Genomic DNA, 23,794 nt, shown 5'->3' on the forward strand with positions numbered 1-23,794 from the left:
AGGTGCTGCTGGGGCCCTGCCTCAGGGTCTGCTGTTCTGTCTAAGGAACCACAGGAGTGGGGTCCTCAGGCCAGCAGCCTGGCAGCATCCTTTAGGTGGAAGAGACCTGGGAAGGCTGGGGGGAAATCTCTGGAAATGGTGAGTCAGGTAGTTTCACTGTTGTCACACACAGTAAGTAGATGGGAAGATGACACACAGTGCAAAGGGCTCCCAGAAGGAGGGAAACCAGAGGACCTATCTGTAGCAGGTGAGCCTGAGAGGTTTGCAAGATATGCTGGCATTGGGCCCAGGTCGGGGGATGCCTTTGAAACTGAGCTCCAGGGTTCCTCTGGCAGGCCAGCGGCCCTGGTGACTACCTGACACTGCCCTTAGGTGTTGAGTGGAGCCTGCAGTTTGTGCTGTGAGTTAGTTCCAGTCACTTTGCGCTGAGAATGTACAATTTCAGACTCCCCCACCTTGGAAGTCCTGGCGCAAGGGAAATGGCAAGGGAAGCATTTCCTTGGGGTATTTTGAAGCATGCTATTTTGCATCTGCCTTTTAAAAAATCATTCAATACTTTCAACATAAATATGTTCACCTTTCCATTAAGGCTGGCCTCCCGAAGACAGCAACTACCCCACATTTGCATGCACTTGAATCAGTAAAACCAAATGGCTACTTCTTTTCCAGTCCTATTTATTCAACCTTTCACCAATTGGGAGTATCCGAATTGAGCACTTACTAAGCGCCAAGCTCTCTACGTGAATTATCTCATGTAATCCTCAAAGCAATCCTGTAAGGGGCAGACCATTGTTATCCTCGCTTTTTAATAGGGAAAAGATGGTGGAACCTTGTCTGGGCTTACACAGCTATCAACTGTGAAGGAGCACAGGCCAAGGTTTTACTGTGTTACTGTGTTACTTGAGACCCCGTGGGATTAACACAAGCACTGTAGGAAGTTCTATTGCAGCACTCCTCCCACCCCCGCCCCCGCTCCACCCCCGCCCCAGTGAAGAGGAGCTGCCTGTCAGCTTTGTCAGCTCCCACCGCAGCAACATGGTCTCTGGCTCCAGCCCCTTCTCCCTCTGCTCTACCAGGGGCCTTTCCCAGGAGAAAGTTCTCTCGTCTCAATAAGTCTCAGCTAAGCGACTTGGAGCCTCACGTTCCTCCCTTTCTGGGGTCTTTCTGTGAGGCTGGGGGCTCTGGAGGAAGATGCCCCAGGCAGAAGAAAGAGATGCGAGTCCTTGGCAGCTCCCTCAGGTGATGTTGGTTAGTGTAGGGATTTTGGTGGTATTGAGAAAATTATCCAAAACTTGGGAATAAGGCAAAGAGAGGGTAGCAAGTCCTCCCCCTGGGACCTTGTTTACTAGATCTGCCCAAGGATTATTTACTGATCCAGGCTCAAGGGTTACGTCTTTGTTCAACTCACAATTTACCACTGATTAAAGGCCCAGACTGCAGTGACATGTTAACTTTCACATTTGTTCCCCGTAAAAATGCACGTGATTCTTTTTGGTGGAAAAGAGACCCCAAAAGGTTATGGTTTTCTTACCCTGCAGGTGACTCACCTACTGTGTGCCTAGCCTAGGTATCTCATCCCAGCCTTCTTTCTCCAGTGCCCATGTGGCTCCTCCAATCCTCCTGTGAACCAGCATCTGCACGGTGGGCTCTCTCATTAAGAAGGCAAACACAGCTTTAACACATGCTCATTTTAGATTCTCATGACAGTCAACATTTTTAAGTTTTTGAAAAGTATGCTTTGGCACTTGTGTTTGGTGTTTGATCTTCAACTGTGACCAAAAATAACCACCTCCAAAAGCCGTGCCCTGGGGCATTGGACAATATGTAGAAACCTATTTGTGCTTTCGTTTGATACAAATTGGTTAGATAGAAACTCTTTTGGCACAATTGAGAGGCCTACTGACAGATGAAAGGTGTTCCTTCTCTATTCTTGTTCCAGGCATTTCTGACTTTGAAGTTAATTTGTCAGACCTCAGGTTAGGATCTGTAAACATTATGCATGGCAGGTTGCATTACCTTCCAGCAATGGGCAACCATGTGTTTCTGTTGAGCTTTGGGACTGGAAAATGTGGTCAAGTCTTTCAGAGCTGGTCAAACTGCTTTCATCAAGTGCACAAGAACCTCAGCATACAAGCTGTGCTCACTGGTTGAGTTTGAAATCACCTGTGGTCACTGAGCATATGTCACATCTGCCCAGCAGTCATCTGTCCAGTTTCAGGCAAAATAGCAGGAGTGGAGACAGGGAGGTGATGAAGCTGGAAACATCATAGTGGGAGGCAAGGGGCTTAATGGCCAGGTGTCCATGCATGACAAAGAGTGGGTCTGGGCCTGTGATGTTCACAGATCCAAGCAGGACTTCCTTCTGCAGCCCTGTAAACCTCCAGCCTTTAGAGAAGTTGCTACCTGGTCCTCTAAGCTATGTGTCCATGAGGTGGATGAGCAGCAGCCATCCTGCAGCCGGGGTTGCTGATGTGTGGATGTATCCTGACACTGGAGAAGCTCACACTATGGACATCTAGATCCTCCTGGCATGAGTTCCTTGAAGCAGGGACCATATTGCCAGCTGAGCAGATTATCCCAAGTTCGAGGGATTTGGAGTGAGACTGATTCAAAGTTAGGCTCTACCACCTACTTGCTGTCTAACCATAGGCAAGTCACTTGACTCATGTTTCCTAATCTGTAAAATGGACATATATTCATGCCACAAATATGTGCTGACTAGGGCCTGTGCGTCTACTTAAGAGAGCTTTGAGGAGGATTAAAGGAGCATCAGATGAGCACATAGATTCTCAGAGTTTAGCATGGTGCCTGGTGGGCATGCCTCAGTAAATAATAGTCACTTTACACATGACCTTCTCTGGCTGGGTGTTCACACACATATGTCCTTGGGAGGAATCACAGATTCTCTTCCCAACCCTTGAGTATAAATGAGGCATTACAGGCTGGACGTGGACCTGACACAGCCCCAACACCCAGGGCATCTAGGAGTATGGAGGCCCTCACCAAGGTGGCCTGTGGTCAGAGCTCAGAGAGGGCTGCTCTCTTCCCACCAGCAGCCCTGAGGGGTGCCAAGAGTTTTCTGGCCCCTAAGAGGAGGATAGACCTCTTTCAGCTGGGAGGACTGAGTGGTGGGGTGACGGGGCCTCACCCCACTTTCCAGGTGGGACAGTTGGGCAGGGTGAAACTTTGCGTCTGCCTCACAGTTCCCTGCAGACTGAGTCTGCCTGTTGACGTTTACCTTGGGGCAGGGCTTCAGGAGTCAGGACTCTTCTTATACCAGGCCTCCTCGCCCTGCATGCCAGGTTCCAGGGCACCCGAGGGTGCTCCACTCTCTCCTTCCCCCAGGTCTCTGCCATCTTCACCATCAGGTCTCAGGTCTAATCTCACCTCCTGAAAGAGGCTTCCCTGACCACCAGAGTAAAGTGTGCCCGCTGCAGCACCCTGGTTATTTCCTTCCTCTCATTTAATACCATCTATACCTGTCTTGTTTCTTGTTCGCCAGTTCACCCTCTTGTGTGTCTTCCTACACTGTCATGGTAGTGCCCTGAGGATAGAGGTGTATTCTGTCTGAATCCCCAGCACCTGGAATCGGGACTGGCACATAGCAAGTGCTCGGTAAATATTTGTTGGATGAATAGACAGACGGCAAGCTGGCAAGCAGGCACTCCGGAAGTGTCCCGTTGTTACCACCCACCCTGTCTTAGGGTAGACATGGCATGGGACTGCAGTGTGGGGCCTCTGCCTGGTTCTCACACAATCCTGAATTCTCTAGCTGCATACCAGGCGCTTGGGTGGTTTCTGCAATGAGAGAGTCAACACTGATAGGCACTCTCTGTCCCTGGATCACCTTGCCACGTGTGAGAGTATAAGTTATCTTAAATCAGGGAAGAATACTGGGACCGTTACCTCCAATCCCTGGAGGCGCACCCCACATATCTGCACATGGCTATATGCACGTGGCTCTTCCACAGGCAAAGCCTCAGCTCTGGGTCATTAAGAAACCCAACCATGACCCCAGGTGAGGGCTGCCGCTCCCCTGTGTGTTGGTATGTCAAGACCTGGAGGATGAAGTATATAAGGCCATGTATAAAGGGCTGTATCTGCCCATGGACAGGCACTTGGCTGGACAAATACCTCTGTCTGCAGAAGCTGGAGACAGCTGCTGTGCTGGGCTGGGGTTCGTGGCAGGTGGCGGATGAGGTTCTTGAGGTTCTTGGTGCTGCACACACTGCCTCTGGTCTTCTGCCTTCACGCCCTGCTCTTCTCAGCCAGTTTTGGGCTTTCCAGTGAGTGGCCTCCTCGGAGCCAAGCCATCACCTCATTGAGGCCTCATAGTGAGTTGGGGTGAGGTTGTGGAATTGAGTGCTAGGTCGTGTACTGGGGGCACCGACAGCCTTCAGGAGGAGGCCTGGGCAGAACCTCTGGCTGAGATGGGAGCAGGGAGCTCCCAAGGCCTTGTCAGAGATGGGGCTCTCATCAGTAGTCAAGCTGGAGATGAGGTCTCAGATACAGAAAAGCTGTGTTGGGAAGAAGGTGCCAGCAGGCCGTTGGCATCCAAGAGTGGAAGAGTCCGTGGCTTTTCCCTCATTGCCACTTGGGGCACTATCCCTGAGAAGGGAGCACTTGTGAGTTTTCCCTGGGCCCAGGAAGCAGTTACAGAGGCTGAGTCAGAGTTTGGAAACAAAATTACCCAACTTTCTGTGCTCTTGGTTGTGGCTGGCTGTGGTGAAACAACGGAGGGGCTTCCTGCTCCAGGTTGATGTAGACCTACTCTCTCTGGGGCCCATCTCGGAACTCAGCCTCCTTTTATGCCCTCCACCAGGGTCAGACAGGCTTGCCTTCCACAACCACTCAACTACACCACCTGTACCTATCCATGCTCCCAGTTCATGGCAGTCCTGGGTCTGTGGCATTCTTACTGAGAATCCTTAATCAGATGACAGAGGGCGTCTTTAGCACCAACTAGTACCAATAGACTTGTTTCTCCTGCCGCCATAATGTTAATGTAACAGTTCCCATTTCTGACCATGTTCAGTAAATTTAATTTGTGTTGAAAAGCAACTTATTTGGCAAGATGATCAGTCTTTAACCTGAGTAAATGGCTTTCTTGATGACTATAAATTAAGCACATTGTACTTTTCATGCATTGTGGTTGTCCTCATAAATACTATAGGCAGTTGCTGGTAGTCTCACTTGGTTACCTTTCCCATTACTGTTTTATCGTCATCGTAGTAGGAGTGGGGAATTCATTGTTTTAATGACAAGGAGGAAGTGGTAACAAGGGGCTTGTTTAATGAGGAGCCCACCCCTAGGTCAGCATCTCTGGGGCTGTGGATCAGATTCTGGGCCTTCCCCCACCCAGGGTATTCTCAACCCTCTGTGGGCACTTTGTGAAGGGCATATGCAGGGCCTTCGTGCTACTTTTGTCTTAATTGCAAGTAATCAGGAATCAAATATTTGCTGACAGCCAATTTCCATGTCAGGGAGAATCTGAGTGTTCTTGACAACTTCAATAGCCACAGGTTGGCACCAGTGTTTCCTTAACATTGACCCTTGGAGTGCAGCCTGCAGGGAAGGCCATGGGAGCCTCCCCAGCAAGCTAAGCAAACGTGGGCGCCCGCTGCCCTGTGTGATGCTGGGCCTCAGAGGTGCTCACTACCATCTGGACACACAGCTTTCAAAGGAGGGGTCGGGGAAAGTAGCTTCTCCCCCAGCCCCCCCCCCATGAACTGGCTTTGGTTTGCCTGCCTGGGCTGGAGGAGGTAGACTCTGAAGCCCCTTCCAACTCTGCTTCTCCAGGATTCCAGTTCTGTTTACTCCAGAAAGCCCATCTCCACAGACATCCATCTTCCCCTCATACCTCCATCCTTCCACTTCCCTCCTGCCTGCTTTGGAGAAGGCAAGGGAAAATGTACCCGCACCGAGCCAACGCATGTGAGGCTTCACCAGCCTCCCCATCTGAGCCCCTAGCCTGGCTTCTTACCTGCACTGAATTAGCCTTCAGGAGATCAGTTCTGAACATTTCTGCATTTCTTAAAACCTGAGTATACTGGGGCCACACGAAGAGAAAGGCCCAGCACCTGTGGGGCCCCCTGAGGCCAGAGCAGGGCAGGGCAGGGCAGGCACTTTGGGGTAGGAGGATTCAGAGAGGGACACACGGACTTGGGCTGGTAGCAAGCACTTCATAGAGGAAATGCCTACAAGGGTGACTTGGAACTGGTTTAACCAGAGGGAGAGAGCAGTGGGGGCCAGGGCACATACCCTGAAGCAGGCTCACAGCCCAGGGTGCAGAGACTTTGCCTCTTGTTTCTTCAAAATGGGCAGTTAGTGGGTTGCATCCTATCTGCATGGGAAGGTTATTAAAACAGTGATCCGACGGCAATGCTCTGTGGCCTGGCCCTGTCTTGAGAGAGAAACAAAGGCTGATATTTTCGGAGCTGTTAGTTTCTTCTAGTAGCCGCCAGCACTTTCTAGGGTAACCCATTTTCCAACAACCCAGGAGAATCACGCTAATCAAACATGCTCTGTGGCAAAGCAACCATAAACACCGTGAGTGGGGGGCCTCCAGCCCAGAGCCTCCCTGCCAGGCGCCTGCCTGCCTTCCGCCTCCTTCCCTCCCCGCCACTGTCAACCTTGACAGGAAAGCGTGCAGAGGGGCTGCTGAATGCCACTGGGCCTTCATGGTGACATGCAGACAATTAGCAAAGTGGATAAAAGAGATTCCTGCTCGCTTAGGATCTGCACTTTTATACTGCTCAGAGATATTTGACCTTCTAGTTTATTATGATTCAAGAAAAAGTCAATACTTGTTAGCTTGCCAAGGCTGGAGGAATTTAAATGAATTATTGAATCAAGCAGTTAATCTGCCAATAACTGATTTTTTTCCTTTAAATCTATAATGATGAAAAGCAGACTTAACCAAAAACAAGAAAAAGGAGATCTTTCTTTTCTTCCTTTCTTTCTTTTTTCTTTCTTTCTTTCTCTTTTGTTCTTTCTTTCTTTTTCTTTTCTTTTCTTCCTTTTCTTCTTTGCTTAGACATTTTAATCCTATGGGTAGGAGCTGGGGCTGAAAGCTTGGTCATGATTACTAGGGCCATTTTGTCTTGCTGAGTATTTTGAAGGAGATTTAATTAACAGTTAAAGTCTTCTGAGGCCACAAAAATCTGTATTCACATGTCAGTTGTCTTTTGGTGTCCATGTGTAATTCCCAACTTTCCATCTGTACCTTCAGTGACATGTGCCGATTATCTCATTTCCAGACTCCCAGAATGCAGTGTGATGTTGGTGATGGATGCCTGTTTCGCCTTTTACTTAAACGTGCCCTTTCCAGCTGCCCTGACCTCTTTGGTGTTTGAGCTCTGGGTGCTGCTGCCTGAGTTCACTGTGGGTGTTGTAGGGTGCAGGGGACACTCAAGCAATGTGGCAGCTGCCATTTCCAGGGGCTCAGCCTTCTTGCCTATAACTGCAACATTGTGCTAGAAAGGACTGGGCGGTGGGGAAAGGCTGCTGGTGTCTCCCCTGAGGACGTGTGTCTTGGAGAACCACATTCCCCCCCAAGGAAATGGCCAGCCACTGGTCTCCCTACCTTAGCTACCCCCACCCCCATCCTGAACACTTGGAGCATGACTTTCTTCTTATGCCATACTTCCTCCCTGCAATGGCTCCCCAGTGCCTACAATAGAGTACCTAAATTTCTCTGCTTGGCTCTCCAAGTCTCCCAGAAATCACACCTTGCCCCCTGACCCCACCGCTGTACAAAACTCCTACTCACATTTAGTCTTCTACCTGAGACCTGCAAATGCCACCCACAGGGCGGCTGGCTCAAGCCTGCTGTGTTTCTGGGAAAACTCTTCTCTCCTTTGCAGGGCCGACTGGCACACCACCCCCTCCATCATCTCTACCACTCCAAGTTACTTCTCCCAAACTTAGCTCCCTGGCTCCCATGCCCTTTGCCTGATCTGCATACGTGTCACCACCTTACAGAATGACAAAGTCAAGAAGAAGAAAAGGCATGGCTTGTTCATCTTTGAGACCCCTAGTACACAGCCCGGTCCAAAGTCATGATATAGTAAAGGAAAAGAAGGACAGAAGGAAAAGGTGTTGCAGGCAGGAGGTGGGTGGGGGACCGCTTTTTAAAGAGTCATTGATTTTAATAGGTCTCTAGTCCAGGAGGCTGACTGTGAGCCTGGGAGCAGTGGTAGCAGGCTTTGTCCTTTGGTGTAAGGTGCTTCTTTGTGAGCACACAATGGCTGGGTGTTTTCATTTTTCAACTGGAAGCAGGAAAAGTAAGCCTAAGAAAGAACCAAGAGTTGATCAAAAGCCCCCAGCTGGGTCCTAGGATGGGCAGGTGTTGTGTTTCAGATGTTCAGAGGGAGTCAACCATGAAACCTGAGCTCTGCAAGGCAGGACACCCTTCTTGGCACCAATGGCCACCTCATGGAGGGACAGGGACTCCCTAGGAGACCCCAAGCCCCCAGGCACCACCTTGAGTAGCTTGGCTTCACAGGCAAATGGAGTCTGTGCTTGTGAGCTACAAAGGAGGCCCTTGACCTCAGACCCCCTGAGTGTTTGTAGCTGACCCTCTGTGTTTGTGTGTCCGGCAGGGCTTTCCAGCCACAATGAGCTACTAGCCTCCTGCGGGAAGAAGTTCTGCAGCCGAGGGAGCCGGTGCGTGCTCAGCAGGAAGACAGGGGAGCCCGAATGCCAGTGCCTGGAGGCATGCAGGCCCAGCTACATGCCTGTGTGCGGCTCTGATGGGAGGTTTTATGAAAACCACTGTAAGCTCCACCGTGCCTCTTGCCTCCTGGGAAAGAAGATCACCGTCATCCACAGCAAGGACTGTTTCCTCAAAGGTAGGAACAGGGCCCTTGCCCTGTGGTTTTGAGTTTTGTGATGGATCTTCTAATGCCTTTTTGACAAGTGACCTGGGTGCTGAGTCTACAAGGTACATATCTGTAGGAAATAAAGACAAAGACTGGTGTGTAACAAAATGGCAGCAGTGGCATTTTGGTGATGCGTACTCTACCTGTGTGCCACCTCCAGAGACCCTGCCCTTAGAGGAAGCTTCTTGGGGAGCAGAATCCAGGCAGGTCAAATTAAACCCTGGCTGGTACAGGTTCACTAGGGACCAGACAACAGGGCACTACCCAGTTCTCCATACAGGATGGGCCTTTGCAAGGTTGTGACAAGGACCATATTTACCCTTCTGCACAGAGTCCCATGAATCAGGAGGCTGTGCTGTGCATAGCATGTGGTCAGGCAGACACCAGCACAATGGCTGCCAGCATGGCAAGGACACAAACTCTGGCCTGGAGTAGTTGTTGTTGGGAAGGCATCCCATGTTTTACCTGTCCAAAATACCTCTGAGCAAGACAAGGAAGCCTCTGGGTGGACATCAGAATATGTCCATGGAGCTGGGGTCAAAGGATTCATGCTTTGGGCTGAGATTGAGTCAGAAGAGAAGGTAAGTACCAGCTCCCACTGGACGGTAAGAGCCATTAGGGCAGCGGCTATGGCTGTTTTATGCGCTTATGTATTTTCAGCACCTAGCACAGTGCCTTGCACCAAGAAAATGCTCAATGGCTCCCAGATGCTTGAAGATACAAGAGTCAGAATGCACATCCTGTGTTGATTGATGTGGCCCTGGTAAATAGTACATGTCATGGCCTGTAGAAGTATTTATTGTGTACAAATATTTGTGTACAAAATGGGTATACATGAATTAGGAAATGTGTAGAAGACAGAAGCAGCTTGCAGACAGATGGAAACAGGCCCACATAGCCTGAGCTAGGAGAGCCCACTTGGAGTTGCGTGAGGTCAGGAAAGTGCTTTAGGTTGTGCAGGGAGGAGAGGAGGAGGCTTGGACCAGAGACCTGCCAAGTGCCTGCAACACTGGGAGACAAAGTCTTGAGAGCAGTCCAGGCTGTAGAGGCCTGGGCACCAAGTGGGAATGGGCAAAGCTCCTGCCTCACCCTCACAGACCCCCACTGAGGATGGTGTGATGCATGACACGTATGTGTGGAGGCAGATTCACGGCTGAGGTGGTGGAGCAAAGGTGTGTTTGCCTCTGTTACATCTACCTGTGTCGCCTGCACCCACCTAATGGGCCACTCCACTTAGCAGTCGTGGCAGCATGGAGTGCTAGGCAGGGCAGGGCTTGGGAAAGGCGCCTTTACCTGGTGATGACAATAGTCTTGGACACTTTCACGGCTGTGCTTATAATGCTAATGCCGAGGTGCTTCAGAGATCATGAGACACATTATGGAAATGAGGCCAAAATGAGCCTAGGAAAAACGTCCCCAGTCTGGAAGCGCTGCCCAGCCACGTGCCACCAATTCCTCTGCAACCGTGCACACTAAAACACTTGACCAGTTGCTCCAGCTTTATTGGCCATGTTGAATTTTATAGAATGATGTTCCATTCTCTGGTTTCCAATATCCTCTAAATTGCATCTTCCTAAAGGTTTCTATTTCTGCATCAGAGTGTGCACAGCCTCCCTCACCATCGGTTATTCAAACAACATTTCTCATTTCATGGGAGGGAAAAACCAGCCACCACAAAACCCACTGAGGTGAGGAGGGATGGGAATAAGCTGGCATGGAGAGGGGGGCAGGGAGCCTTGAGCAGATCAGGGCTCAGTTCTGCTTCATGTTGATTTAATTTATCCACCGAATCCTTCTGACTCATTGAGGTTTTCACAGATTGTGAGTTGCCGCCCACTTGGTATAGCAGAACTCCTCTCTTAAGGACCCCTTTTTGGTGGAGAGTGGTGCCTGTGAGCTCCCAGAAAGACCAAGGGTGGCATCCCAGCTCTGGTATTGAGAGGTGACAACATGCTAGCAGCCCTCAGTCTGGGCACCTCCTCCACCTCAGCATCCACTCTGGCAGCACTTGAGGAGCCCTTCAGCCCGCCATGGCACTGTGGGAGCCCCTCTCTGGGCTGGCGGAGGCCGGAGCCGGCTCCCTCTGCTTGCTGGGAGGTGTGGAGGGAGAGGCCGCTGGTGGGAACCCAGGCTGCGCCCTGCACTCGCAGGTGGGCCAGAGCGAGTTCCAGGTGAGTGTGGGCTCTGCGGGCCCCGCACTCGGAGCGGGGAGCGGATGCTAATAGCCCCAGGCAGTGAGGAGCTTAGCACCTGGGCCAGCAGCTGCAGAGGGTGCGGCAGGGTCTCCCAACTGTGCCAGCCCGCCGGCGCTGTGCTTGAATTCTCACCGGGCCTCAGCTGCCTCCCCACAGGGCAGGGCTTGGGACATGCAGCCCCCCTTGCTGGAGCCTCCCCCACACCATGGGCTTCTGCGCCCCCGAGCCTCCCCAAGCAGCGCTGCCCCCTGTGCGGCAGAGCCCTGTCCCATCCACTGCCCAAGGGCTGAGGAGTGAGGGCGCAGGGCAGGGGAGTGGCAGGCACCTAAGCCTGCAGCCCCTGTGCGGGATCCACTGGGTGAAGCCAGCTGGGCTTCTGAGTCTAGTGGGGACTTGGAGAACCTTTATCTCCAGATAAGGGATTATAAATACACCAATCAGCACCCTGTGTCTAGCTCAATGTTTGTAAATAAACCAGTCAGTACTCTGTATCTAGCTAACCTAGTGGGGACTTAGAGAACCTTTATGTCTAGCTAAGAGATTGTAAATACACCAATCAGCACCCTGTGTCTAGCTCAAGGTTTGTAAATACACCAATCAGTACTCCATATCTAACTAACCTAGTGGGGACTTGGAGAACTTTTCTGTTTAGCACTCTGTGTCTAGCTAAAGGATTGTAAACGCACCAATCAGCACTCTGTGTCTAGCTCAAGGTTTGTAAATGCACCAATCAGTTCTCTGTGTCTAGCTAATCTAGTGGGGACTTGGAGAACTTTTACCTCTAGCTACAGGATTGTAAATGCACCAATCAGCACTCTGTGTCTAGCTCATGGATTGTAAATGCACCAATCAGCACCCTGTCAAAACGGTCCAATCAGTTCTCTGTAAAATAGACCAATCAGCTCTCTATAAAAATGGACCAATCAGCAGGATGTGGGTGGGGTCATATAAGGGAATAAAAGCAGGCTGCCCCAGCCACACAGTGGCAACTTACTGGGTTCTCCTGAAGACTGTAGTAGCTGTGTTCTTTCACTGTTGACGATAAATCTTGGTGTTGCTCACTCTGTTATGCCACGTTTAAGAGCTGTAACACGCACTGCAGAGGTCTGCAGCTTTGTGCTGAAGCCGGTGAGACCACGAACTCACTGGGAAGAACAAACTACTTCAGACGCACCGCCTTTAGAAGCTGTAATACTCACCGTGAAGGTCTGCAGCTTCACTCGTGAAGTCAGCAAGACTACCAACTCACCAGAAAGAAGAAATTGTAGACACATCTGAACATCTGAAGGAACAAACTCCACACGCACTATCTTTAAGAGCTATAATATCACGAGGGTCCGCGGCTTCGTTCTTGAGGTCAGCAAGACCAAGAACCCACCAATTCCGGACACAGTACTTCCCAGCTGTGTGGCTTTGGGTGCATCACTCTGCTTCTCTGGGCTTTTTCCTCAGGTGTAAAAGGGGATTAACAGCAGTACCCACCTGCTGCAGCCCTGGAGAGAAGTAAAAGAGGGGCTGCACTAACACCGCTTAGCACACTGCCTGATGCATCGCATGGATTTAGTGTTCGTGAGATCTGCCATCATCATTTATTCTAATCCAGCATGGCCACAGGCCGAGAGTAGACAGATGCACAAACTGTGAAGAAGGCAGAGACAGGAACAAGGGCTCTATGTGGGAGGTGGGGGGAGAGATTTCTGGGCCCAGATTGTTTAATGGTATCTGGAGAGTGGGTGAGGAAGACATGAGTGTCAGGCAGACGCTCATTGCTGGGGCCTGTCCCAGCAGTGTCCACCTAGAGCCGGGGCTTTTCTGTCTGCAGATGGCTTCTTGGGTCTGGATTCCCCTGAAAGCCTTCAATGCCTCACCCTCAGGGTCAGCTGTAGTCCTGATGGGAGGACCGGAGAGCTGGGCTGCTTCTCCTTCTTGGTCATTCCCATAGGGAGTACCCAGCAAACAGGAAAGACATGGGCGCTCATTCACAGGAGGCTGATGAAGGGAAAGCAGGCCAGCCCCGAGGTGAGTTTCTTGGGATGTGAGCATTTCGCTTTGACCAGAACCATGGCTCCAGCAGGGAGAAGGAAACAGATGGGAGCTTCTGTGGTGACGGGGGGTCCTGGAACAAAGGAGAATATAAAGAACAAGTTCCTACAGTGCCCACCCCACAATGGCAGCAGAATATTTAATAACAGCTTGAGGTCCATGGATGACAGTTTGTCATTTGTCCTAAATTTCCAGGGAGTTATTAATACAGGAAACAACAACAAAAAAATTGTTTTTCATGCAGGCAAAAATTCTAAAATCATCTATCTTTCATTCTCTATTTCTGTAAGACTTTACAAGAAGTTGTTGTGACTTCATTCTCCGGAACTTCATCTGCCCCAAGAAGTCAATATTAGGACAATTCCTTGTGCAGCTGGAGTGTGTGGAACAAGAGGAGAGAGGTGATGGGCTGTGCTGGGCTAAGTCACTGCAGTTCGGAGCTCCCTGTCTGCGGCCAGAGCCACTGATTTTCTGTTGGGGAAGGGGTTCTCCTGAGGAGTGGTGGGGGACACATAGCCTTCATCACCCAGCAAAGGATAAGAGGCAGCGTTGTAAGTTCCATTTATAAGAAAACTTCTGGTATCACAGTCCAGTTGCTATGGCAATGGGATTCCTTGTGAATGTAAAATGAAATATATCATTTAGGGATCATTAGCATGAACAGGAAATCAACCAGACTCAAAAGGATTGCTGCAGCTAGAGTTTACAGCTTTGATCCCAGATCTCCTGAGTCACAAGCAGGATCTCACTGAAAGTCAGGGGCAAAAGGGGGAGTGGGAAAGATGTATCTCCTCTTGTGGCAAAATTGGAGTCACATTTTTCCTCAACACCAAATCCTACCAAAAGAATGCCAAGATATTGGATGGATTTCACTGTTTAACTTCTTATAGAGTTTGTGTTTTCAAAGTTATCTTGTGACATCGCATTCCTATTTGTGTATTAGTTGGCACTTTTAAACTCATTTTTCTTGGTTTTGAATACACGCTTTATCTCCTACGCTGTTCAAGATGATGAGCTTCCCTTTCAGCAATCGCTCACCAAGCCAGGGCTGTATTATACCAGATGACACAATGTCATAGTTGGGCAGTTTTCCAAACAAACCGTGAAATTATGGAAGAAAGGGCACTGTTGAAGGTTCCGTTTTAAGGGGGGCCCTTCAGCTTCCTCAGCCTGATGATGGTTGCAGGTAGTTTTGGTGCTTCAGAGGAGAGTTCACAAGCTAATGAAGTCATTTCCATTTTTGGAAACAAGTTAAACATACTACAGGCTCACTAAGAAATCTTTTTTTCTTATTGTTACTAAACAGGCATAAAAACTCAGTATTTTGTTGCAAGTTAGCAGAGCAAATAGAGCTTGCTGCCTAAGAGCCTTTTATTTTTCTTCCTGTTATTTTGTTGCTGTTGTTACTTTGAGTCTTGTTACTTTAAGAATTTAAATTGGGCTCCACACCTCCAGGGGCATTTCTATACTTCCACAAGTCTTTCCTGTCCTGCCAGGGAAAGCTTCTCACATCCCCAGCTTTGTCAGCCCAGTCCAGCTCTCAGCAGGAGACTCACTTCCTGGGATGTGTGAAATCCTGCTGCAGGGCTGTGATGCTGTAAGGCATTGATAGGGGATTTGGTGTAACTCTGCTGGAGCAGTCCCTACAGCAAGAGGTGCTGGGGCCTGAGGAAGCATCAGGGAGCCCCAGGCTGATGGGACAATGTGGCACATGCTCAAGGGTGCTGCTTTGGACAAGGCACGTGAACTTTCTGTGCCTCGTTTATCTCATCTGTAAAATGGGAATAATAATAGCACTTACCTCGTAGAGTGTTGTATGACAGGAGCAGCACCTGGCGTGCAGTGAGCTTTCTTCTCTAAGCAGTATCAACAGCACTAGGGATGATGGTGGTGCCGTTGTAACACCACGGCTTGTTCAAGGAGCAGATGCAACAGGCTATAAGACCCTTGCCCATTTATGTGACAACTCTGTAATGAGCAAGGAGGTCAGGGGTGGTGGGTCCTCCTGTGAATGAGGGGAGAGAAGAACATTGGCCCTCCATGTTTGTTTACTGAATGACTAGAATTTGATCTCCAGTTGGTCAAATTTAATGATCACTTTCTCCAACTGTCTTGCTTTTTGAAAAGACATGTAAGGAGCCACCGAAGTTCATGTAGCAGGTTAGTAGAAAAGCAAGGGGAGAATCAGGTGTCTCTGATCCCTAGTCTGGACAAAGCTCCTAGAATGTACCTCCGGGCTCTCAGGAAATGCCAGTGGCGCCTGGGGTAAAAATTCATCTAACTCAGGATGAGAATGTTTAGAGAAGGTGCTGGAGGAGAAGAGACCTTGAAGGTGGATCTTGAAGGGCAAGGGAGGGTTTGCTAGGTTGAGAGGGTGGAGAAGGCTTTCTAGGGGTACTGGCACGAAGTACCTCCAGTCTCAGGCAAGAGCAAGTGATTATGGGATCGTGGGTGTGGGGGAGAGTATAGTTGGGGATAAAGGCAGACAGTGGATCACAGCAAGCTGGGGAAAGGCCTTGTGTGCCAAGCAGAGTAGTCTGAACTCAAGCTGACTGGGTGTCAGATAAGCTACTGCAACATTCTCATTTCCCAAAGAGGGACCCTGAAGCCCAGAGAGGGCTAATACCTATTCCAAGTCACACAGGCAGAGCCAAGCCAGGGCCCAGGCTTTGCTGCTGCAACAAACCCTTCAAAGGCACCAACAGCTTTGGGGCTGTTTTTAGTTACGTCTCAGCAAGGCACGTTCCCAACAGATGCAATTGCTTTATGCTTCTCCTCCAGGAGACCTCCTGGTGCAGAAGGAAGGCTCAGGAGCTATGGGCAGCGGAAAGGGCCTTGCATGCCACTGCTGGGCGGGGCTTCCCTGCCCTACAGGTCATTGAGAAGCCAACTACAGCTTCTCCAGGGAAAACTCGCTCAATCATCCCAAACTCACAGGGCCTCTGGACAACAGGAAACCAGAACCCTGTCTCCTTTCTAAGGAAAGAGTAGGAAACTCACAGATACCCAGAAGGCTGCCAGGAGAACCTGGGGTCAAAAGCAGGCAGAGCCTCTGGGGACAAGCCCACCTTCAGCCTGGTCTGGCTCTGGAAGCTGGACTCCACTTTCTCTCCAGACTCCCTTTCCTGTTCTTCCAGTTGCCCTTCCACTCTGGGCCTACCCACATTTCTGTCCAGTGGCCGCTGTTGTTCTTTCAGTCTTTGCAAAAGGATCTTTCTGTACCCAGCCCTCTTCCTGGCCTTCACTTTAAGCTCCACAGAAGAGGTTTGGCTATTTTCTGCCAAGACACTCAACTTCACAGACATCTGTTGAATGCCCACTGGGTGCTAAGGCTGTACCAGGACCTGAGAATACCAGTAGGATCTGAACACCAGGCCTGACGTCAAGGAATTTACAGCCAAAAGAAATGCCACACATCTCCACTCTCTGGGTTATCCTTTGGGGGCTGCTTTAGCCAGAGATGCCTCCAAGACCTTAAGCACAAATGGGAATCTTTACGGACTGTCTCTCATGTTGGATACCCCCTCCTCACTCCACAGATTCTGTCAGCATCTGTGAAAACAACTAGGATTTGACTGAACTGAAAATTCACTCATAGCCCCGTAGTCCAGCATCCCTGGGAGCTCCGTTGTCCCGTTTACAGTATCTGCTTCCAGGATCAAGAAAAGTAACTTAAAACAAACGTGTGTTCTTTGGCTATTTCCTCCAGGTTTTATGCAAGGAAATGTCTTGGTGTGAGCACTCCGCAAATGTGCAAGAATATTATCAGTTCGGCATGTGTGGTGTGCTTCACAGAACTGCTGTACTTTGAATGAATTAATTACATTCTAGTAATTAAAAATTGCTAAGAAGTTATTGAGCTGAGAAAGTCTTGCGGTGCATTGATTTCTCTTATGGAAACAAGCTATAGCCTCCGAGTCCCCCACATTGTTTCCGGCTGTTTTCTGGCACCCCATTCTCCTTTCTCCAACCCGTCCTTTGTTGTGCACTCCTCATTCCCGTTGGTTGCTGGCGGACTCGTCTCTCTCATCCTAAAGCCCAAAGGCGCAGGATTTTGTCCTCCTAGGTAGCCTTTCATCTCTTCCCTCTCAGGCTGCAGAGCATTTTCTGCACTGGCTGTCTCCACTTCTGCAGCTTCCCTGTGTTCTGCTGTGTAGGGTCTGCACCTAGCTCCTGTCCTGTTACCCCTGCCACTGAGTTTGCTGAGATCACCTTACCCTTCTAAATGCCAAGAAGGCACTTTCCAGGCCTGGTTTTGCTGCATCCCTCCTGCAGTGAGCTCTGTCATCCTCCCTGCAAACCTGTTCCACTGTCTTCTGGGGACCAGCCCCCATCCTTCTGACTCTCCATAGGCCCCTCCTTCTATACCAGCTGCTTCCAGGTAGGTCCCCTGGGGCTCTCTTCTCACAGTTCCAGCTATGCCTCAAAGACTCAGACTGTCCCATGAGAAAAGACCCAACCATATCTTCTTGCCTGACCTCTCCTCACGTTTCAGTCTACCTCTCATTCCGCCTGGGATGGTCCATCCCACTATCACCTCCTGGCTGGATGACCTCTATGGCCTCCTAGCTATTCTCTGAGCCCCAGGTCAGATGCTTCTTCAAATCCACTTTCCATATGGCATTTAGAATAAGTTTTCCAAGATGGAACTTTGACCATGGTGCTGTCCTGCTCGAACCCTTCTGTCCAATTGTTAAGCAACATTCATGTACTATGAGTCAGATACTATTCGGTGATGTGGGGACACAGCAGGGAAAAAAACAGAGCCCTGTCCACATGATAGGTACAGTCTTGTGGGAGAAACAGACAGTAAACAAGAGATGAAGTCTATGTGATGGTGACAAGTGCCATGGAGTAGAATAAAGCCAGGAGGGCAGTTAGCCAGAGCCTCGGATATGAGAAGTGACATTTGGGCAAAGGCCTGCAAAAGGCTGGGGGGTTAGGTAGTGAGGCATTTGAATATCTGGGGGAAGTGTATCCCAGGCAGTGGCAATACAAAGTTTGCAAAGATCCTAAGGTGGGAGCTTGTCTAGCAGGTTTGGTGACTCACAAGGGGGCCAGAGTTGCTGGACCAGGGTGAGTAAGCAAAGCGAAACTAAGGAAGTCGGAGGGCTGATGTGGCTGATCTCCCCACAGAGCCCTGTTGGCCATTGGAAGCCCAAGCTCTTTGCCACTAGGCTGTATTACTCATTACTTCTCATTACTCCATGAGGCCCACCCAAAAGTGGCCTTGACAAGGGGAGGCAGTGACTTACCCGCAGGAGGCTGTTTGAGGAAGGCCCTGTGCGGACAGGAGGGGTGCGGGGGGCTCAGGTGCTCAGATACATGTGAGTGGACCCTATGCCCAACACTCGAGAGGTTTCAGATTATCACCATGAGTCAGATGTTTAATTACTGGAGCAAGAAGAAGTTGATTTGGTACTCCTTTAAGGTTCTCCCCTATTGTGCCTTCAATTAAGATCAAGGCCCCCGTGTAGCAGCCGCTAAATGACACCATGTATTGAATCTCTGTGCTCAAGCAGTTTATCTAATTATCTGTGTGATAGACTCAGCAGCTGTCAGACCAGCCACAACTCAAATACGTGGACTCTGTGCGCCTGCCTCAAAGTGTTTTATGCTCACTAGCAAGCTCGAGGACAGAACTTTCGTGCTCTTTTCTAGATGTGGGAACCTTTCAGGTTCCTCTGCTGCCTGGTGATATAAGGCATTGAAGGGACTAGTGGCTGGGAGGACAGTGGGTACAAGAATTGAGCAGAGGCCTGGGGGCTGGACTGTTTCCTCCCTCGCCCCAGCCCTTGTGCCTGGCATGGGCACTCAGCCTCTCTGCCCGCTTTTCTGGACAGGGAAGCAATGACCCAGTTTGGGCCATCTTCTTTTCTCTAAAGAGAGGGAGGAGCCTTTGCTACTGTATCAAATTAACTGACAGAAATGAAGGGGGTCAGGAGGCAGTGAGCCGAGGGAGAGTAAATGACTGCTCATCTCCATCAGCAGAGAGTGTCTTCAGGAGTAAACACTTCCCAGCAGTGCAGGCTCATTGGAGGATGCATGAGGAACAAGACCCCACCAAACCACTGAATGTAAGGTCTGTAGAGTTGAGTCCTCGGCCAGGAGAACTGAGGGACAGAACTACAGAAAGCTGGGGCCCAGCCCTGTACAGCATCCTGGGTCTCTGGGAGCCACCCGTGCTTCCTGATTGTAGGTGAGCTTGTGCCCAGTCCTGCACCTGGGTGCCTCGTGAGGGCCGGATCCAGAACACATGTATTCTCCAGGCTAATGAGGGAAGACAGAGCTTCACAGTGACTGCTGGGTTTGGACATCTCCTAGAGAGTTCTTCCCTCTGCTTTTCTTCTTCTTGTGCTCATTTCTGCTTTGATGCATTTTGATCCCTTGTTAATGAAAGTAATCGGAGTGAAAACTACTTTCAAAAAGCTCCTCTAAATGAAAGGAGCAAAATCACTTTGCTTGTAGGTAATTAAAATAGCCAGATGCAGTGAATTCCATCCACTTACTATAAGCAGGGTGATCTGAGTTATGCATTTCTCTTTGTAGCTGGAAAGAAGGGCTCATCCAGGGACTTAGCAGCCATCTCTCTTTTCTTATCTTCCTTAGGGAACTTACGCTTTCTCTTCCACTGATTGTGTTCAGTGCACCGCATGCCCCCTTCAGTTGGCTAAGGTGTGCCCAAAGGCCTAGTCTACAGTGGTCCAGCAAATGCCTCTTTGAGCCCTTGCCTCCCTCGCTCATTCTGCCTGGCTAGCTCTCTGACTCTTCCTCCAAAACACCTGTACATCTCTGTCTCTTTCTGTCTTCTTCCACCTCATTTTTGTCTCTGTTTCTCAGATGCTGCGTGGCTCATCCAGTGATCCATATTTCCATCAAAATGTAAGAAATCCAAGGTATTTTTATAGGGATTTGCAGAGATCTTTGCTTGTATCCAGTCAGGTGGAGCTCGTACAGACCCAGGTCTGCGTGAGTCCTCATTTCTGAGATTTTAATCTTTTCCCCATTCAAGCTTGTCCAATGAGCTGGGGAACCCTAAATTAGAGCCATCAGAGGTTCTGAAGGGCAGAACCTTTCTGGATAGGGGGGTGATGGACAGGAAAGCAGGGGTGAGGAAGACGTCTTTTGTAAAGCTGCAAAAAAAGAAATATCCTAGACCAAGGAGAAGGTTTCAGAAGGGGACACCAGAGTATGGGTGGAGATGGGACCCAGAAAGGGTCAGTGACACATCATCTTAATTCCGTAGACAGTGAGCTCGCTTGTTCTCCTTCCCACCCACATGCAAAACTCCGGATTTTCAAGGGCGTTTCTCAACTGTTTAGCCATGAATGCTGGTTACAGGGAAGTTAAGACCCCTCTCCAGGTGCAGTATGTCATGGCAGTGACCATGGATTTAGCTGTAATTCCAGTCTGGTCAATCTCACTGGGCTGCAGTGAGAATAAACAGAGGTGAAGCCTGAACAGACCTGTCTGAACAAGAATGAAGGTGAAGCTGGCTTCTGCAACAGAGGAGGAGGAGAGCACACACTTAAGATGCAGCAAAAGAGCATGCTTTGGGGAAAAATTATTACAAGAAACAGAAGCACATTTTAGACAGCAACGTGTTCTTCCAATTCAAGAAAACATGAACTCTGAAATGAGATAAAAAATGGGATTGTAAATTGGCTGAGCCACAGTCAAAAATAAAATAGAAGCTGGGGGAGGTAAGAAAAGAATATAAAGAACCTGAAATACAATTGCAGAAGTTGCTTTTCCACTTCAAGCAGGAAAAGAAAAGATTAACAATACAGAAATCATAGTTTTTCCAATACAGAAAACAAACTTGAAAACCACTGCCCAAATACATCGAAAATGAGAAGAAGATTTAAAAAATAATGTGGGAGAGGATGATAGATATGTAAGACAGAGATAAGAGATTTAAAATAATAGTGATTGGTTATCTTAAAGACCTCAGAGCAATTCAAATGGACACAATAAGAAAAAAAAAATTTAAAAAAAAAAAAAAAGTGCCGTATGCTGAAAGATTTATCAAATAAGTCAAAATGTAATTGCTAAAATTTTAGGTTTTGAAAAAAAAATGAAATTGATCTGAAGTGTCCAGGAAGAGAAAAACAAAGCAGACAAAAAAAAAAAAACCACCTGATGTTGCACTGGGGGCTCTCAAGTGGTTTTAGCTGGCCGGCTTGCTCAGGGGCAGCTTCTCCCCTTCAGTTACATTTGTGTCCCAGGTGTGAGTCTCAGACACTGTCTGATATAAAGGAAAAAAACATTATTGGTAGAGTTTTGAGGTGGTAAGACCATGATGCAAGAATTCTACGCTTATCAAATGATGATCCATGTGTGGAAACAATAAAAAGTATTTTCTGCTAGGCAGGGGTTCAAATAATACACCACCCATGTACTCTTGGCTGGGAAAAAAAGTGAAAGATGAACCGTTCACATTCTACAGAGAAATCAGAGAATCTGACAAAGAGGAACTCAAGGCTTAGGTGAGCACAGGGGCTCTTGAAATGAGAAGGTGTCTAAACAACTTTTTCAACTATAGTTACCAAAAATTGCAAAGGGTAAATGATCAGGTTAAGTGCACTTAATTTTCTTGACCGACTTAACGGGAATTTCAACAGATCACACTTAATTCTTGACTCAGTATGTTAAAAAGCATACATGAAGGCAATTTTCCATCAGAGCCCAGAACGAACCTCACGCAGCCCCAGACAAGTGTCCCTGGTTGTTCCCAGCTGACCTGGGAGACTTCACCTCCTGCCTTCACTGGTGTATCCAGAGACCATGGGAAGGATCAGCCACTGACTGACACGCTCGACCCTACAGTGGAGCCTCCCGTGCCTTCATCTCGGTAGCTAGAGTGTGCTCACCAGAAAGCATGCAGGGCTGCAACTGAAATAGAAGAAAACCCCAGCGTGTCATAATGTGTCTTCCTTGTGTGATGAAGCCTTTGTTCATGGGCGTGTGTCAGTATGCCAGTGACATGGTCAGGATGATTGGGAAGGCCTGAACTATTAGTTCTAATGTTATAGTCAGTACAATGTGATTAACCAATTAGAGAGAAATGCATGAGAGCCAAACTCTGTTGCCAAGAAAAGGCAAAGAAGGCAGAAGACCTGCCCTGTTAAGAGATAAAGGTAGAAGTTCAACCCCCAAGACAATAAAGGGCCACTATGGGACACAGCCTTGCAGAAAAGAAGAAGGAATGGCCATCAGGGTGGGGTGGATAGCATAACGGGAAATACACATTCTCATTGACTGAGAATCTGCCAGGCTGCCAGCCCACTGCCAGGGGCTGTATGGACATCATCTCATGCACTCTTCTTCCTAGTTGGTGTTTACTGAGAGTCAAAGAGAAGCCAGATAACTTTCCCAGTTACTGAACTTGTGAATGACAGCACCAGTACTGGCACCTGCCTATCCTCTTTCACTGGGTGCCAGTGACCACTCCCATGATTAGGAGGGATATTTGTCGGGGAGCGGGGCTTGACCTGATCGTGGAAGGTTGGGTGGGTGGGACGTGAATAAGCAGGTACAGGGCAGCGGCAGCAGCAGAAGGAAATACCTCATGCACCTTTGCTGATGTTGTGGCTGCATTCCTTCCTCCTCCACCAGACTTGGCACTTGCAACTGATCAGACAGCAGGTACCTAAAAACCCTCACTCCCCTAAAGGGAAATGAGGAGAAGTTAGAGTTACCACAGACATCAAGTATTGTATATCCAGTTGTTTTAATGAAATGATTCACATTTACACTCATCTTGTTTTTGAGCTTCAGTGGCTGTCTCCATGTGGCTACGTGATGTCACAGCCCCAGTGAGCACATTACAAAGGAAGAAAGTCCCCGCCAATGCCACATGAAACACAGGGTGAGGGCTTCATCACACAGGAAGAAAAACGCCCATATTTCTCGGTCACTCCTTTCTGTCTCTCCACTTCTGCCTGGGTTCCTTCTCGCCAGCATCCCCACCTCTGCCCCCTGCCAAATTTCAGTGACATGAAGATCTTGTTTATGTGCTGGGCTTGTCTCAATAAACATTCTCCTAGTGATTTTAAAGGAACAAACTTTCCATATTAAAAACTTTTGTGGTTCTCGGTAAATAATTGTGGGTATCACGAAGACCCGAAGAAACAGGGAATCTATACAAAAGGAAGGCAAAGTCCACTGCTGAGAAATGTGGTTTCTCTCTGTAAAACATGCCGACAGAAGCCCAGATACTAATTTAGAGAAACAGTTGGCACAAAACAGGATGCACACTTGAGCGTGCCTGTCTAGAAGGCTGGGAAAGAAAGAACTCAGAATGAAAGCACCACCAGGATTCCTGTGGCTATAGCTCCATGGAGACTCTGCTGGCTGTGATTATAATCATCAAACTTTGCAGCAAATGATTGTGATTTTATATATCTTACCCTTTTTGAAAAAATAGAGATTGGATGAGAACGGAGGGCAGGGTAACAACTAACTCAAAGAGCCCTTGTTACATGCCAGGTCCAAGGCTGAGCATTCTGTGCACTTTCTGTTCTTTAATCCTACAGCAGCCCTTCAGGGTAAGGACTGTTATTACCCCTAAATTGGCAGGTGAAGAAACTGAGGCTCACAGAGGTTTAATGACTTGCCCACCACCACTCAACCAGTGAGGAGGAGAGCTGAGATTCAGACTGATTTGAAATG

The 23,794-nt window shown here is 48.9% G+C and overlaps 1 protein-coding gene across 1 annotated transcript in view; it reads left to right on the forward strand.

Annotated features, from left to right (window-relative positions):
* FSTL4 (follistatin like 4) overlaps positions 1-23,794 on the forward strand; it is a 410,886-nt gene that overhangs the window by 196,559 nt on the left and 190,533 nt on the right. The window contains exon 4 of the mRNA XM_023196194.2: positions 8,604-8,852. Within this exon, the coding sequence (XP_023051962.2) occupies positions 8,604-8,852 (249 nt within the window). The remainder of the gene's footprint in view (positions 1-8,603; positions 8,853-23,794) is intronic.

Source organism: Piliocolobus tephrosceles, chromosome 4 (assembly GCF_002776525.5).
Source record: "Piliocolobus tephrosceles isolate RC106 chromosome 4, ASM277652v3, whole genome shotgun sequence".
Taxonomy (NCBI): Eukaryota; Metazoa; Chordata; class Mammalia; order Primates; family Cercopithecidae; genus Piliocolobus; species Piliocolobus tephrosceles.